Below are 14,811 nucleotides of genomic sequence, written 5' to 3' on the forward strand. Positions count from 1 at the left end.
CAATCTATACAAGAATCAGAATGCATGATTTGTCACCAGTACATGAAACGTGAATAAAACAGTAAATACGTTATGCTCCATACATACGGAATCCTACAGTAGAAACGACCAGTGATGATTTTAGCATGTAAATCTTGGTGGGGCAAACAAAAAAAAATAAATACCTAAATACACCATCATGACAAAGCACAAACTGATTTTTTGCTATAAGAATAAACTGAAATATCACATTTACATAAGTATTCAGACCCATTACTCAGTATTATAAAAAAAAAAAATCCTGCCACAAATAACAATAATGAGGCTATGTACAGGGGGTACATTTTTAGGGCATTCCTCTGACACTGCCTGGTATAGACGTCCTGGATCGGAGAAAGCTTGGGCCAATGATGTACTCTTTGTAGCGCTTTGCGGTCGATGCCGAGCAGTTGCCATACCAGTAGGTGATGCAAACAAGGAGATGCTTTGAAGCCTAGGACATGAGAATTGATCATCCAACTGTTCCCTCTCTTATCCTGTTGATGAGGGAAAAAGGCATTTAATTCAATTCATAACATCTGAAGGTGTAACCTTCAACCCAAAACCAACTACCATTGACCAATCAAACAATACCAAGTTTACAGTGTAACCTGACCACCAAGGACCAATCTCCACAGGGTGTCACAGCATCTAAAGGCTTGTGTGGGGGATGAGACAGAATTCCTGAGAGGACCATACAACTCTTTGCATAGGGTAATTTAGAGTTAACCCTGTACAGATACAAGTTACCACAGAGATCATACATCCATATAGGTAGCATTAGCGTTATCCTCAGTGAACAAGTTTCAGATAGAATAATGCTATAGATACCAAACATGGATACTATCACACATTCAATAGTCAGTCCTCTGGATACTGTAACAGAGAGATACATTTTGGCCCCTCAGAGGGGGAAGGGCTGACTAGTCCTTGGGCATGGTCCTTTGTTCTTTCCTTGTGTTCCTGGACCATTTGCCATGCAGCTCCAAGTGAGAGAGAAGACATACAGTGCCTTCGGAAAATATTCAGACCTCTTGACTTTTTCCACTTTTGTATTATTATAAAATTGGTTTAAATTGTTTTTTTTCCCGCTCATCAGTCTACTCACAATACCCCATCATAACAAAGGAAAAACATGTTTTTAGAATTTAATGCCAATATAAAAATAAGTAAGTACATAAGTATTCAGACCCTTAACTCAGTACTTTGTTGAAGCATCTTTGGCAGCGATTACAGCCTTGAGTCTTCTTGGGTATGACGCTACAAGCTTGGCACATACAGTGGGGGAAAAAAGTATTTAGTCAGCCACCAATTGTGCAAGTTCTCCCACTTAAAAAGATGAGAGAGGCCTGTAATTTTCATCATAGGTACACGTCAACTATGACAGACAAATTGAGATTTTTTTCCTCCAGAAAATCACATTGTAGGATTTTTAATGAATTTATTTGCAAATTATGGTGGAAAATAAGTATTTGGTCACCTACAAACAAGCAAGATTTCTGGCTCTCACAGACCTGTAACTTCTTCTTTAAGAGGCTCATCTGTCCTCCACTCGTTACCTGTATTAATGGCACCTGTTTTAACTTGTTATCAGTATAAAAGACACCTGTCCACAACCTCAAACAGTCACACTCCAAACTCCACTATGGCCAAAACCAAAGAGCTGTCAAAGGACACCAGAAACAAAATTGTAGACCTGCACCAGGCTGGGAAGACTGAATCTGCAATAGGTAAGCAGCTTGGTTTGAAGAAATCAACTGTGGGAGCAATTATTAGGAAATGGAAGACATACAAGACCACTGATAATCTTCATTCTTTCGATCTGTGCATCGACACAATCCTGTCTCGGCGCTCTACAGACAATTCCTTCGACCTCATGGCTTGGTTTTTGCTCTGATATGCATTGTCAACTATGGGACCTAACATAGACAGGTGTGTGCCTTTCCAAATCATGTCCAATCAATTTAATTTACCACAGGTGGACTTCAAATTGTAGAAACATCTCAAGGATGTTCAATGGAAACAGATGCACCTGAGCTCAATTTCAAGTCTAATAGCAAAGGGTCTTAATCTGTAAATAAGGTATATTTTTTAACACATTTGCAACATTTTCTAAACCTTTTTTCGTTTTGTCATTATGGGGTATTGTATAGATGGCTGAGGATATTTTTTTATTTAATCAATTTTAGAATAAGGCTGTAAAATGTGGAAAAAGTCAAGGGGTCTGAATACTTTCCGAAGGCACTGTAATGCAGGGTCGAGTCTACACGTCTAAGATTCTTATGGCATTCGCTCTCAGCCTGTCTGGCGACTTCTTCAAGCTAACACAATAAATAGACCTTTATACATTTTTTAGGGGAATAATATTTCAAATGTTTCCAAAAAAATTATAAAAGAGTATGTACCCTACCTTATGAACTTTCTTCCTTATCTGCCCTCCTGGTTTATAGCTCACCTTCATCTTCCTCAACCTTGTCATTAGACATTTTAACAGTATTATTACAGAGCAAAAAGTGGCTGATAAGATAGGTTAGTCACGCAACAATGGTGGCCTGTAACATAGTCACATACCTGTGATGGTGCCTCGAACTGGTGATCACCCATGACTGAACTCCTGGGATATAGTCCAGAAAAAGAAAACATGGATTTGAAAGCAAAATCAATGTATGATCATTCAATACAAATAAATTTTTCACTACGCAAAATTCAATACTTGAGTTTCAGAAGCTGACGTTACCAAATACATTTTCCGTATTTGCACCGATACCATAGGAGTCCAGCAGCAGCAACAGTCAGAAACATAATGACAACAAGTAGAACCCAACAGGCAGCAGAGGTATCTGTGAGGGGGTGGGATATAGTTAATATAAGAAACAGGCTGCATTTACAACTACAATACATGCCCTAGCAATCATCGTAGCTCTAATGCAAACACTTTCCTGTAGAAAGCAAAGAGATAATGCTAGGAGGTTATAATATGTGTACATATGCAGTAAGTGAAAAGTGTGTATCATGACTAGGGCTGTGGCGGTCATGACATTTCTTCAGCCGGTGATTGTCAAGCAAATAACTGCCGACCTCATGGTGATTGACGTTAATTAGCATGAACACTATTAGCATCTCCTGGCTTTCAGGCATAGCCTACAAGCCACTGATGCAGACCTTTAGAACATCAACATGTTCTAAAGACAGACACATCGGGGACGCATCGGGGACACAAAGACAGACACATCGGGGGCAGAACCACGCGTGTCCTTATCCAATCTATTATCCCCCATAGTACAAAAGTTGACCTATTCTAATCTGTGCGAGAAATAAATATTCCAAACATAGTCTAGGACAGTTGTGGGATGGGATAGATCCCAAATTAATATAACCACTAGCATCAAAAAAACTTTTTTAAGCAATGAGGCTGAAACAACAGATCAGAACATTTAGCTTAAAATGTTTATAAACTATTAGGCTATTTCTTCACATTATAAGCGCAGCAATGCGCACATGACAGTAGGCTATAAGCACGAATGTTCCATCAGCGGGAAAACACCATTCTCAAAAGTGACCACAAATGCGATTATGCATGAATGCTTTTATTATAAAGGTGCATTTTTATGGTGAAATTCTTTATGCCAGTTAGGCTCTACACCCGTTGTAAAGTGGATTAATGTGCTTAATGTTAATGTTAAGTAGTTATTTGGCCAGAACATATAGGCATATGGGCTAGGCTACATGAGGTGTGCGACTATGATTTGAAAAAGTAACAAAAAAAAGGCACACAAGCTGGGCATCACTCACAAGTGATAATATAAGTCCCCTGTAGCTCAGTTGGTAGAGCATGGCGCTTGCAACACCAGGGTTGTGGGTTCGTTTCCCACGGGGGGCCAGTATGAAAAATGTATGCACTCACTAACTAAGTCGCTCTGGATAAGAGCGTCTGCTAAATGACTAAAATGTCAATGTAAATATATCATTCACAAGTGATGGGCTAATATTGTCACCCATCAGACAATTCTTGATTTAATCTCGTCTTTACATATACTAAATAATGTGTGAAATTTGTTTTGATTTAGAATGCAACATTATCATGCATCGGTCTTGAAACAGGGGCAGGGGGAAAAATTGCAGAATGCAAATGGAGGACGCTTTTCCCATGGTTCATTTTCATGCCAGCCAGGTAGGCTATACTCCTGTTGTAAAGAGAAGCAATGTGCTTAATATTAGGAAAGTTGAGAAATAAATATAGTAAGCCTATAGATAGCTGATGGGATCCTCCTATTTTTAATAGACCATCACTCTGTTCTCACGCAATTGCATAGCCTATAGAAATGTTGCGCAACATGAGCTCATGGGCTCTCATGAAGTGTTTGATTAGATTTTCGATTACATTTGCATTGGTATCAGAGTGATTAGAGGGACAATAGAGTGCTGAGTACAGGCAGTTAGCAAGTTTGGTAGGCTACTAATGACCATCAGCAGCATCAGAGCTTGGAGAAGCCTAATTACCGTGACTAAATGGTCACGTGGAATTTGACCGCTGTTGTGGCGGTAATACGGTCACCATAACAGCCCTAATCATGACAATCTTAGTTTTGAAACCTTCCTGTAAAAAGGAATGAGGCCATAAGTCTGATACTAACACACGCAGTGAAATATAAGTGAGCATCTTGCTCAACTTTGGTATACATACATGCTACATCACATTTCGCATAATTGTCCCTAATATAACAATGAAATTATAAGCAGCCAGTAAAGAAACCATCATGAATTGTGTGTGTGCGCGCATATTTTTATAAATATATTTTCTCTCTCTGTTCTCACTGGAGGCGATGTGCACATATTGAGTGCCAGTTGCTTGTCCGTAAGGGTTGGAGGCCTCACAGGCGTAAAGGCCATTCAGCTCAGAGCTGAGACTTATGAAGTGCAGTGTGTCTCCCTCTGCTCTCACTGCAGACTGAGGCCATGGCTGGCCCACTCTGGGGAAGAGAGAGAGAGGGTGAGAAGGGCTGACCCTGCTGAAAAAAACAGCATAGACAAGCATAGGCTGGTGAGCAGCCTTCGTTGTGTTAAACTTGACACACCAGGTGGATGCAATTAATAATCAGGTAGAACAGAAAACCAGCAGGCTCCAGACCTCGTAGGGTAAGAGTCAAACACCCCTGAGCTAAACTGAAAAAAAAAATATTTCAGTAACAGGTGCAATAAGTCCAACTAACAGATTGGATTAGTTTAGAAAAATATATTAAATGTATTTTTGTGTAGTATAAGACACACTTATTGATTAATCAATCAATCAATGCACATACAAAAACACAGATCTTGAAACAAACAATTCTAAAACTCAAAATCTGCAATAGAGCATGCTGGGAAATATGATAATGATGACCGTGGTTTTGCAGACCAGCAAAATTCTGATTACGTGAGAATCAACCTCACTTGGGATTTGAACTCACAATCTGAATTTCCTGCTACACCACTGGATCTGTGGGTGTGATAAAGATTGTTAAAAGATTACAACCAATATAAATGTCATTTGTCTCTATGGGGGAACCCTTTTGGGTGCCATATACAACTAGTGATGTGATACCGAGGCTTTCTGAAGGCTTCGGCGCTTTCACTAAATTGTGCCGAAAAACTGATCATTTCTCTGAGCTTCATTATCTGTTCAAAATGCACATTAGTGACATCTGCTGGTCAACAATAAATAGCATATGATTATCGGATCTAAACAAATATTTGACTGTTTATCAAAACTCTGTGGCGCAGCGGTAAGTCGTTGGCATTAGTATACCAACCAGGTTCGCATCTTACATAATGCTTCCCTTTTTTACTTCAAGTTGACTATTTTTCTAAAACTGAATCTATGGCATTTTTTAGTATGTTTAAGACAGAAGCTTATACTATACTAAATCAAATTAATTATTTGAACAACAGTGCAGAGTTTGGTTAAAACAATTTTCGAAATAGTGTGCTGTGTCTTCAACGGGATTCGATCTCATACCCTCACAACCCTGAATGTTCCATAGTTCCCTATTCTACCTGCTAAACTACCAGTCAAGTGAAACTACATGTACAACATTTTACTATATTTGTAAGTACGGTGTTCAGTAGAGGTCAGTGTTTTAAAGCAGCTTGGAATCGAAGAAAGCACTGGAACCATTGCGAAATCAGTGGGATCTCACATTTGGAAAAAGCATGTGATCAAACTAAGCTTCAGACGTCATTGACGTACTTCTGATAAAGTGATGCGCATTGGCACACTGCTTCAAAGTTAGCTGCTTAGTGATTTCGGCACATGCCTCAGAGCTCCGGTATCAAACCTAACATCACTACATAGAACCCTTTGTTTTGTACATGTAGGTAGGGGAACCCTTTTGAATTCCATTTAGAACCCTCTCATGAAGAACCCTCTGGTTCCAGGTAGAATGAATGACAGGTTCTACCGTTATACTTATAGGATACTTCAGATGAGCTAATGTTACACACTGTTAAATATTACCTGTAATTTGACAGTAAGTTACCAGCTATTGAGTTGCAGTAAAAATATTGTATTTTTACAGTTGAATTCAGGTGTTAATGTTGAAAATGACTTGTTGTTTACCTTACATTCACTGCACTTTGAAATGTTGGTGGGGTCAATGTGCTGGCTTGGGCTCATTTTTATATTTGGGGACATGGTCTAAAATCTGATGCATTTGTGCCAACCGTTAGTGGAAGTGCTGTACCAATTTAAGTGGTTTTATCATTATGTTGATAAAGTTTGAGCATCTCATTTGTCCACTCCTAGTTCTAAAGTCTTTGCAAGCACTTGTGACAATCAAGAGTTGCACTATTAAGAGGTTACTGTGTTAGCTATTAAAATCAGATCCAACAATAATATCAAAGGATTAGAAATCCAGTGCTTAAAAACAAAGGTATCATTGTAAGCTGATGATTCATGTTTTGTTTTAAATCCACAACTTTGAATCCCTCCACAGCCTCAGAGGATCTAAATACATTTCTAACCTCTCTGAATTACAACCAAATTATGATAAATGTACTATATTACGTATTGGATCACTAAAGAATACAATGTTTACATTACCATGTAGTTTATCAATTAAATGGTCTGATGGTGATGTGGATATACTCGGAATACATATCCCAAATGAAATAAATGATCTCACTCCAATACATTTTAATGGAAAGCTAGCAAAAATGTGCTACCATGGAAGGGTAAATACCTGTCTATTTGTGGAAAAATCACCCAGATTAACTCTTTAGTATTTTAAAGGATATGTGTATATATATATATATATATATATATATATATACAGTCATGGCCAAAATTGTTGGCACCCCTGAAATTTTTCCAGAAAATGAAGTATTTCTCACAGAAAAGTATTGAAATTACACATGTTTTGCTATGCACATGTTTATTTCCTTTGTGTGTATTGGAATAACACAAAAAAAACAGGAAAAAAGCAAATTTGACATAATTTCACACAAAACTAAAAAAATGGGCCGGACAAAGTTATTGGCACCCTTTCAAAATTGTGGATAAATAAGTTTGTTCCAAGCATGTGATGCTCCTTTAAACTCACCTGGGGCAAGTAACAGGTGTGGGCAATCTAAAAATCACACCTGAAAGCAGATAAAAAGGAGAGAAGTTGACTCAGTCTTTGCATTGTGTTTCTGTGTGGCCACACTAAGCATGGAGAACAGAAAGAGGAAAAGAGAACTGTCTGAGGACTTGAGAACCAAAATTGTGGAAAAATATCAACAATCTCAAGGTTACAAGTCCATCTCCAGAGATCTAGATGTTCCTTTGTCCACAGTGCGCAACATGATCAAGAAGTTTGCAACCCATGGCACTGTAGCTAATCTCCCTGGACGTGGACGGAAGAGAAAAAATTGATGAAAGGTTGCAACGCAGGATAGTCCGGATGGTGGATAAGCAGCCCCAAACAAGTTCCAAAGAAATTCAAGCTGTCCTGCAGGCTCAGGGTGCATCAGTGTCAGCGCGAACTATACGTCGAAATTTGAATGAAATGAAACGCTATGGCAGGAGACCCAGGAGGACCCCACTGCTGACACAGAGACATAAAAAAGCAAGACTACAGTTTGCCAAAATGTACATGAGTAAGCCAAATTCCTTCTGGGAGAACGTCTTATGGACAGATGAGACCAAGATAGAGCTTTTGGTAAAGCACATCGTTCTACTGTTTACCGAAAATGTAATGAAGCCTTCAAAGAAAAGAACACAGTACCTACAGTCAAATATGGTGGAGGTTCAAAGATGTTTTGGGGTTGTTTTGCTGCCTCTGGCACTGGGTGCCTTGACTGTGTGCAAGGCATCATGAAATCTGAGGATTACCAAAGGATTTTGGGTCGCAATGTAGGGCCCAGTGTCAGAAAGCTGGGTTTGCGTCCGAGATCATGGGTCTTCCAGCAGGACAATGACCCCAAACATACTTCAAAAGCACCCAGAAATGGATGGCAACAAAGCGCTGGAGAGTTCTGAAGTGGCCAGCAATGAGTCCAGATCTTAATCCCATTGAACACCTGTGGAGAGATCTTAAAATTGCTGTTGGGAAAAGGCACCCATCCAATATGAGAGACCTGGAGCAGTTTGCAAAAGAAGAGTGGTCCAAAATTCCGGGTGAGAGGTGTAAGAAGCTTATTGATGGTTATAGGAAGCGACTGATTTCAGTTATTTTTTCCAAAGGGTGTGCAACTAAATATTAAGTTAAGGGTGCCAATTATTTTGTCCGGCCCATTTTTTGAGTTTTGTGTGAAATTATGGTCAAATTGGCTTTTTTCCTGTTTTTTTGTGTTATTCCAATACACACAAAGGAAATAAACATGTGCATAGCAAAACATGTGTAATTTCAATACTTTTCTGTGAGAAATACTTCATTTTCTGGAAAAATTTCAGGGGTGCCAACAATTTTGGCCATGACTGTATATATATACACACATATACATATACACACACACACACACACACACACACACATACATACAGTGAGGGAAAAAAGTATATGATCCCCTGCTGATTTTGTACGTTTGCCCACTGACAAAGACATGATCAGTCTATAATTTTAATGGTAGGTTTATTTGAACAGTGAGAGAGAATAACAACAAAAAAATCCAGAAAAACGCATGTCAAAAATGTTATAAATTGATTTGCATTTTAATGAGGCAAATAGGTATTTGACCCCTCTGCAAAACATTACTTAGTACTTGGTGGCAAAACCCTTGTTGGCAATCACAGAGGTCAGACGTTTCTTGTAGTTGGCCACCAGGTTTGCACACATCTCAGGAGGGATTTTTTCCCACTCCTCTTTGCAGATCTTCTCCAAGTCATTAAGGTTTCGAGGCTGACGTTTGGCAACTCGAACCTTCAGCTCCCTCCACAGATTTTCTATGGGATTAAGGTCTGGAGACTGGCTAGGCCACTCCAGGACCTTAATGTGCTTCTTCTTGAGCCACTCCTTTGTTGCCTTGGCCGTGTGTTTTGGGTCATTGTCATGCTGGAATACCCATCCACGACCCATTTTCAATGCCCTGGCTGAGGGAAGGAGGTTCTCACCCAAGATTTGACGGTACATGGCCCCGTCCATCGTCCCTTTGATGAGTTGTCCTGTCCCCTTAGCAGAAAATCACCCCCCAAAGCATAATGTTTCCACCTCCATGTTTGACGGTGGGGATGGTGTTCTTGGGGTCATAGGCAGCATTCCTACTCCTCCAAACACGGCGAGTTGAGTTGACGCCAAAGAGCTCGATTTTGGTCTCATCTGACCACAACACTTTCACCCAGTTCTCCTCTGAATCATTCAGATGTTCATTGGCAAACTTCAGACGGGCCTGTATATGTGCTTTCTTGAGCAGGGGGACCTTGCGGGCGCTGCAGGATTTCAGTCCTTCACAGCATAGTGTGTTACCAATTGTTTTCTTGGTGACTATGGTCCCAGCTGCCTTGAGATCATTGACAAGATCCTCCCATGTAGTTCTGGGCTGATTTCCACGATGTGAGATCTTGCATGGAGCCCCAGGCCGAGGGAGATTGACAGTTTTTTGTGTTTCTTCCATTTGCGAATAATCACACCAACTGTTGTCACCTTCTCACCAAGCTGCTTGGCGATGGTCTTGTAACCCATTCCAGCCTTGTGTATGTCTACAATCTTGTCCCTGACATCCTTGGAGAGCTCTTTGGTCTTGGCCATGGTGGAGAGTTTGGAATCTGATTGATTGATTGCTTCTGTGGACAGGTGTCTTTTATACAGGTAACAAGCTGAGATTAGGAGCACTCCCTTTAAGCGTGTGCTCCTAATCTCAGCTCGTTACCTGTATAAAAGACACCTGGGAGCCAGAAATATTTCTGATTGCGAGGGGGTCAAATACTTATTTCCCTCATTAAAATGCAAATCAATTTATAACATTTTTGACATGCGTTTTTCTGGATTTTTTTGTTGTTATTCTGTCTCTCACTGTTCAAATAAACCTACCATTAAAATGATAGAAATTATCAGTCTGTCAGTGGGCAAACGTACAAAATCAGCAGGGGATCAAATACTTTTTTCCCCCTCACTGTATATATATACAGTGGGGAGAACAAGTATTTGATACACTGCCGATTTTGCAGGTTTTCCTACTTACAAAGCATGTAGAGGTCTGTACTTTGTATCATAGGTACACTTCAACTGTGAGAGACGGAATCTAAAACAAAAATCCAGAAAATCACATTGTATGATTTAAGTAATTAATTTGCATTTTATTGCATGACATAAGTATTTGGTACAGAAACCTTTGTTTGCAATTACAGAGATCATACGTTTCCTGTAGGTCTTGACAAGGTTTGCACACACTGCAGCAGGGATTTTGGCCCACTCCTCCATACAGACCTTCTCCAGATCCTTCAGGTTTTGGGGCTGTCGCTGGGCAATACGGACTTTCAGCTCCCTCCAAAGATTTTCTATTGGGTTCAGGTCTGGAGACTGGCTAGGCCACTCCAGGACCTTGAGATGCTTCTTACGGAGCCACTCCTTAGTTGCCCTGGCTGTGTGTTTCAGGTCGTTGTCATGCTGGAAGACCCAGCCACGACCCATCTTCAATGCTCTTACTGAGGGAAGGAGGTTGTTGGCCAAGATCTCGCGATACATGGCCCCATCCATCCTCCCCTCAATACGGTGCAGTCGTCCTGTCCCCTTTGCAGAAAAGCATCCCCAAAGAATGATGTTTCCACCTCCATGCTTCACGGTTGGGATGGTGTTCTTGGGATTGTACTCATCCTTCTTCTTCCTCCAAACACGGCGAGTGGAGTTTAGACCAAAAAGCTATATTTTTGTCTCATCAGACCACATTACCTTCTCCCATTCCTCCTCTGAATCATCCAGATGGTCATTGGCAAACTTCAGACGGGCCTGGACATGCGCTGGCTTGAGCAGGGGGACCTTGCGTGCGCTGCAGGATTTTAATCCATGACGGCGTAGTGTGTTACTAATGGTTTTCTTTGAGACTGTGGTCCCAGCTTTCTTCAGTTTTTTTGGGGGTGGTGGGTTGGGGTAAGAGGGGGGGTAGAATGATTACTTTATCCTATCCCAGGTATTCCTTAAAGAGGTGGGGTTTCAAATGTCTCCGGAAGGTGGTGAGTGACTCCGCTGTCCTGGCGTCGTGAGGGAGCTTGTTCCACCATTGCGGTGCCAGAGCAGCGAACAGTTTTGACTGGGCTGAGTGGGAGCTATGCTTCCGCAGAGGTAGGGGAGCCAGCAGGCCAGAGGTGGATGAACGCAGTGCCCTCGTTTGGGTGTGGGGACTGATCAGAGCCTGAAGGTACGGAGGTGCCGTTCCCCTCACAGCTCCGTAGGCAAGCACCATGGTCTTGTAGCAGATGCGAGCTTCAACTGGAAGCCAGTGGAGTGTGCGGAGGAGCGGGGTGACGTGAGAGAACTTGGGAAGGTTGAACACCAGACGGGCTGCGGCATTCTGGATGAGTTGTAGGGGTTTAATGGCACAGGCAGGGAGCCCAGCCAACAGCGAGTTGCAGTAATCCAGACAGGAGATGACAAGTGCCTGGATTAGGAACTGTGCCGCTTCCTGTGTAAGGCAGGGTCGTACTCTCCGAATGTTGTAGAGCATGAACCTACAGGATCGGGTCACCGCCTTGATGTTAGCGGAGAACGTCAGGGTGTTGTCCAGGGTCACGCCAAGGCTCTTCGTACTCTGGGAGGAGGACACAACGGAGTTGTCAACCGTGATGGCGAGATCTTGGAACAGGCAGTCCTTCCCCGGGAGGAAGAGCAGCTCCGTCTTGCCAAGGTTCAGCTTGAGGTGGTGATCCGTCATCCATACTGATATGTCTGCCAGACATGCGATTCGCCACCTGGTTATCAGAAGGGGGAAAGGAGAAGATTAGTTGTGTGTCGTCAGCGTAGCAATGATAGGAGAGGCCATGTGAGGATATGACAGAGCCAAGTGACTTGGTGTATAGCGAGAATAGGAGAGGGCCTAGAACTGAGCCCTGGGGGACACCAGTGGTGAGAGCACGTGGTGCGGAGACAGCTTCTCGCCACGCCACTTGGTAGGAGCGACCGGTCAGGTAGGACGCAATCCAAGAGTGAGCCGCGCCGGAGATGCCCAGCTCGGAGAGGGTGGAGAGGAGGATCTGATGGTTCACAGTATCAAAGGCAGCAGACAGGTCTAGAAGGACAAGAGCAGAGGAGAGAGAGTTAGCTTTAGCAGTGCGGAGAGCCTCCGTGACACAGAGAAGAGCAGTCTCAGTTGAATGACCAGTCTTGAAACCTGACTGGTTTGGATCAAGAAGGTCATTCTGAGAGAGATAGCAAGAGAGTTGGCTAAAGACGGCACGCTCAATAGTTTGAGAGAAAAGAAAGAAGGGATACTGGTCTGTAGTTGTTGACATCAGAGGGATCAAGTGTTGGTTTTTTGAGAAGGGGTGCAACTCTCGCTCTCTTGAAGACGGAAGGGACATAGCCAGCGGTCAAGGATGAGTTGATCAGCGAGGTGAGGTAAGGGAGAAGGTCACCGGAGATGGTCTGGAGAAGAGAGGAGGGGATAGGGTCAAGCGGGCAGGTTGTTGGGCGGCATGCCGTCACAAGCCGCAAGATTTTATCTGGAGAGAGAGGGGAGAAAGAAGTCAAAGCATAGGGTAGGGCAGTGTGAGCAGGACCAGCGGTGTCATTTGACTTAACAAACGAGGATCGGATGTCGTCAACCTTCTTTTCAAAATGGTTGACGAAGTCATCCACAGAGAGGGAGGAGGGGGGGAGGATTCAGCAGGGAGGAGAATGTGGCAAAGAGCTTCCTAGGGTTAGAGGCAGATGCTTGGAATTTAGAGTGGTAGAAAGTGGCCTTAGCAGCAGAAACAGATGAAGAAAATGTAGAGAGGAGGGAGTGAAAAGATGCCAGGTCCACAGGGAGTCTAGTTTTCTTCCATTTCCGCTCAGCTGCCCGGAGCTCTGTTCTGTGAGCTCGCAATGAGTCATCAAGCCACGGAGCTGGAGGGGAGGACCGAGCCGGCCGGGAGGATAGGGGACATAGAGAGTCAAAGGATGCAGAAAGGGAGAAGAGGAGGGTTGAGGAGGCAGAATCAGGAGATTGGAGGGAGAAGGCTTGAGCAGAGGGAAGAGATGATAGGATGGAAGAGGAGAGAGTAGCGGGAGAGAGAGAGCGAAGGTTGCGACGGCGCTTTACCATTTGTGTAGGGGCAGAGTGAGTAGTGTTTGAGGAGAGGGAGAGAGAAAAGGATACAAAGTAATGGTCGGAGACTTGGAGGGGAGTTGCAGTGAGATTAGTAGAAGAACAGCATCTAGTAAAGATGAGGTCAAGCGTATTGCCTGCCTTGTGAGTAGGGGGGGACGGTGAGAGGGTGAGGTCAAAAGAGGAGAGGAGTGGAAAGAAGGAGGCAGAGAGAAATGAGTCAAATGTAGACGTAGGGAGGTTGAAATCCCCCAGAACTGTGAGGGGTGAGCCATCCTCAGGAAAGGAACTTATCAAGGCGTCAAGCTCATTGATGAACTCTCCAAGGGAACCTGGAGGGCGATAGATGACAAGGATATTAAGTTTAAATGGGCTAGTGACTGTGACAGCATGGAATTCAAATGAGGAAATAGACAGATGGGTCAGGGGAAAAATTGAGAATGTCCACTTGGGAGAGATGAGGATTCCTGTGCCACCACCCCGCTGACCAGATGCTCTCGGGGTATGCGAGAACACATGGTCAGACGAGGAGAGAACAGCAGGAGTAGCAGTGTTTTCAGTGGTAATCCATGTTTCCATCAGCGCCAAGAAGTCGAGGGACTGGAGGGTAGCATAGGCTGAGATGAACTCTGCCTTGTTGGCAGCAGAACGGCAGTTCCAGAGGCTGCCTGAGACCTGGAACTCCACGTGGGTGGTGCGTGCAGGGACCACCAGGTTCTGTAGCCCATCCCAGCCTTGTGCAGGTCTACAATTTTATCCCTGATGTCCTTACACAGCTCTCTGGTCTTGGCCAATGTGGAGAGGTTGGAGTCTGTTTGTTTGAGTGTGTGGACAGGTGTCTTTTATACAGGTAATGAGTTAAAACAGGTGCAGTTAATACAGGTAATGAGTGGAGAACAGGAGGGCTTCTTAAAGAAAAACTAATAGGTCTGTGAGAGACGGAATTCTTACTGGTTGGTAGGTGATCATACTCATGTCATGCAATAAAATGCAAATTAATTACTTTAAAATCATACAATGTGATTTTCTGGATTTTTGTTTTAGATTCCGTCTCTCACAGTTGAAGTGTACCTATGATAAAAATTACAGACCTCTATA

General features: G+C 42.8%; 1 protein-coding gene across 6 annotated transcripts in view; it reads right to left on the reverse strand.

The window, feature by feature from the left end:
- Positions 1-282: 282 nt before the first annotated feature.
- Positions 283-14,811, reverse strand: part of LOC121571643 (nectin-4) — a 56,226-nt gene continuing 41,697 nt past the window's right edge. For all 6 annotated transcript variants that reach the window (XM_045212115.1, XM_045212114.1, XM_045212113.1 and 3 more), the window contains 5 exons: positions 4,834-4,988; positions 2,756-2,858; positions 2,590-2,632; positions 2,429-2,489; positions 283-515 (listed from right to left, as the gene is read on the reverse strand). In XM_045212115.1, the coding sequence (XP_045068050.1) occupies positions 2,463-2,489; positions 2,590-2,632; positions 2,756-2,858; positions 4,834-4,988 (328 nt within the window). In that variant the 3' untranslated portion in view covers positions 283-515; positions 2,429-2,462. The remainder of the gene's footprint in view (positions 516-2,428; positions 2,490-2,589; positions 2,633-2,755; positions 2,859-4,833; positions 4,989-14,811) is intronic.

Source organism: Coregonus clupeaformis, chromosome 40 (genome assembly GCF_020615455.1).
Source record: "Coregonus clupeaformis isolate EN_2021a chromosome 40, ASM2061545v1, whole genome shotgun sequence".
Classification (NCBI taxonomy): domain Eukaryota; kingdom Metazoa; phylum Chordata; class Actinopteri; order Salmoniformes; family Salmonidae; genus Coregonus; species Coregonus clupeaformis.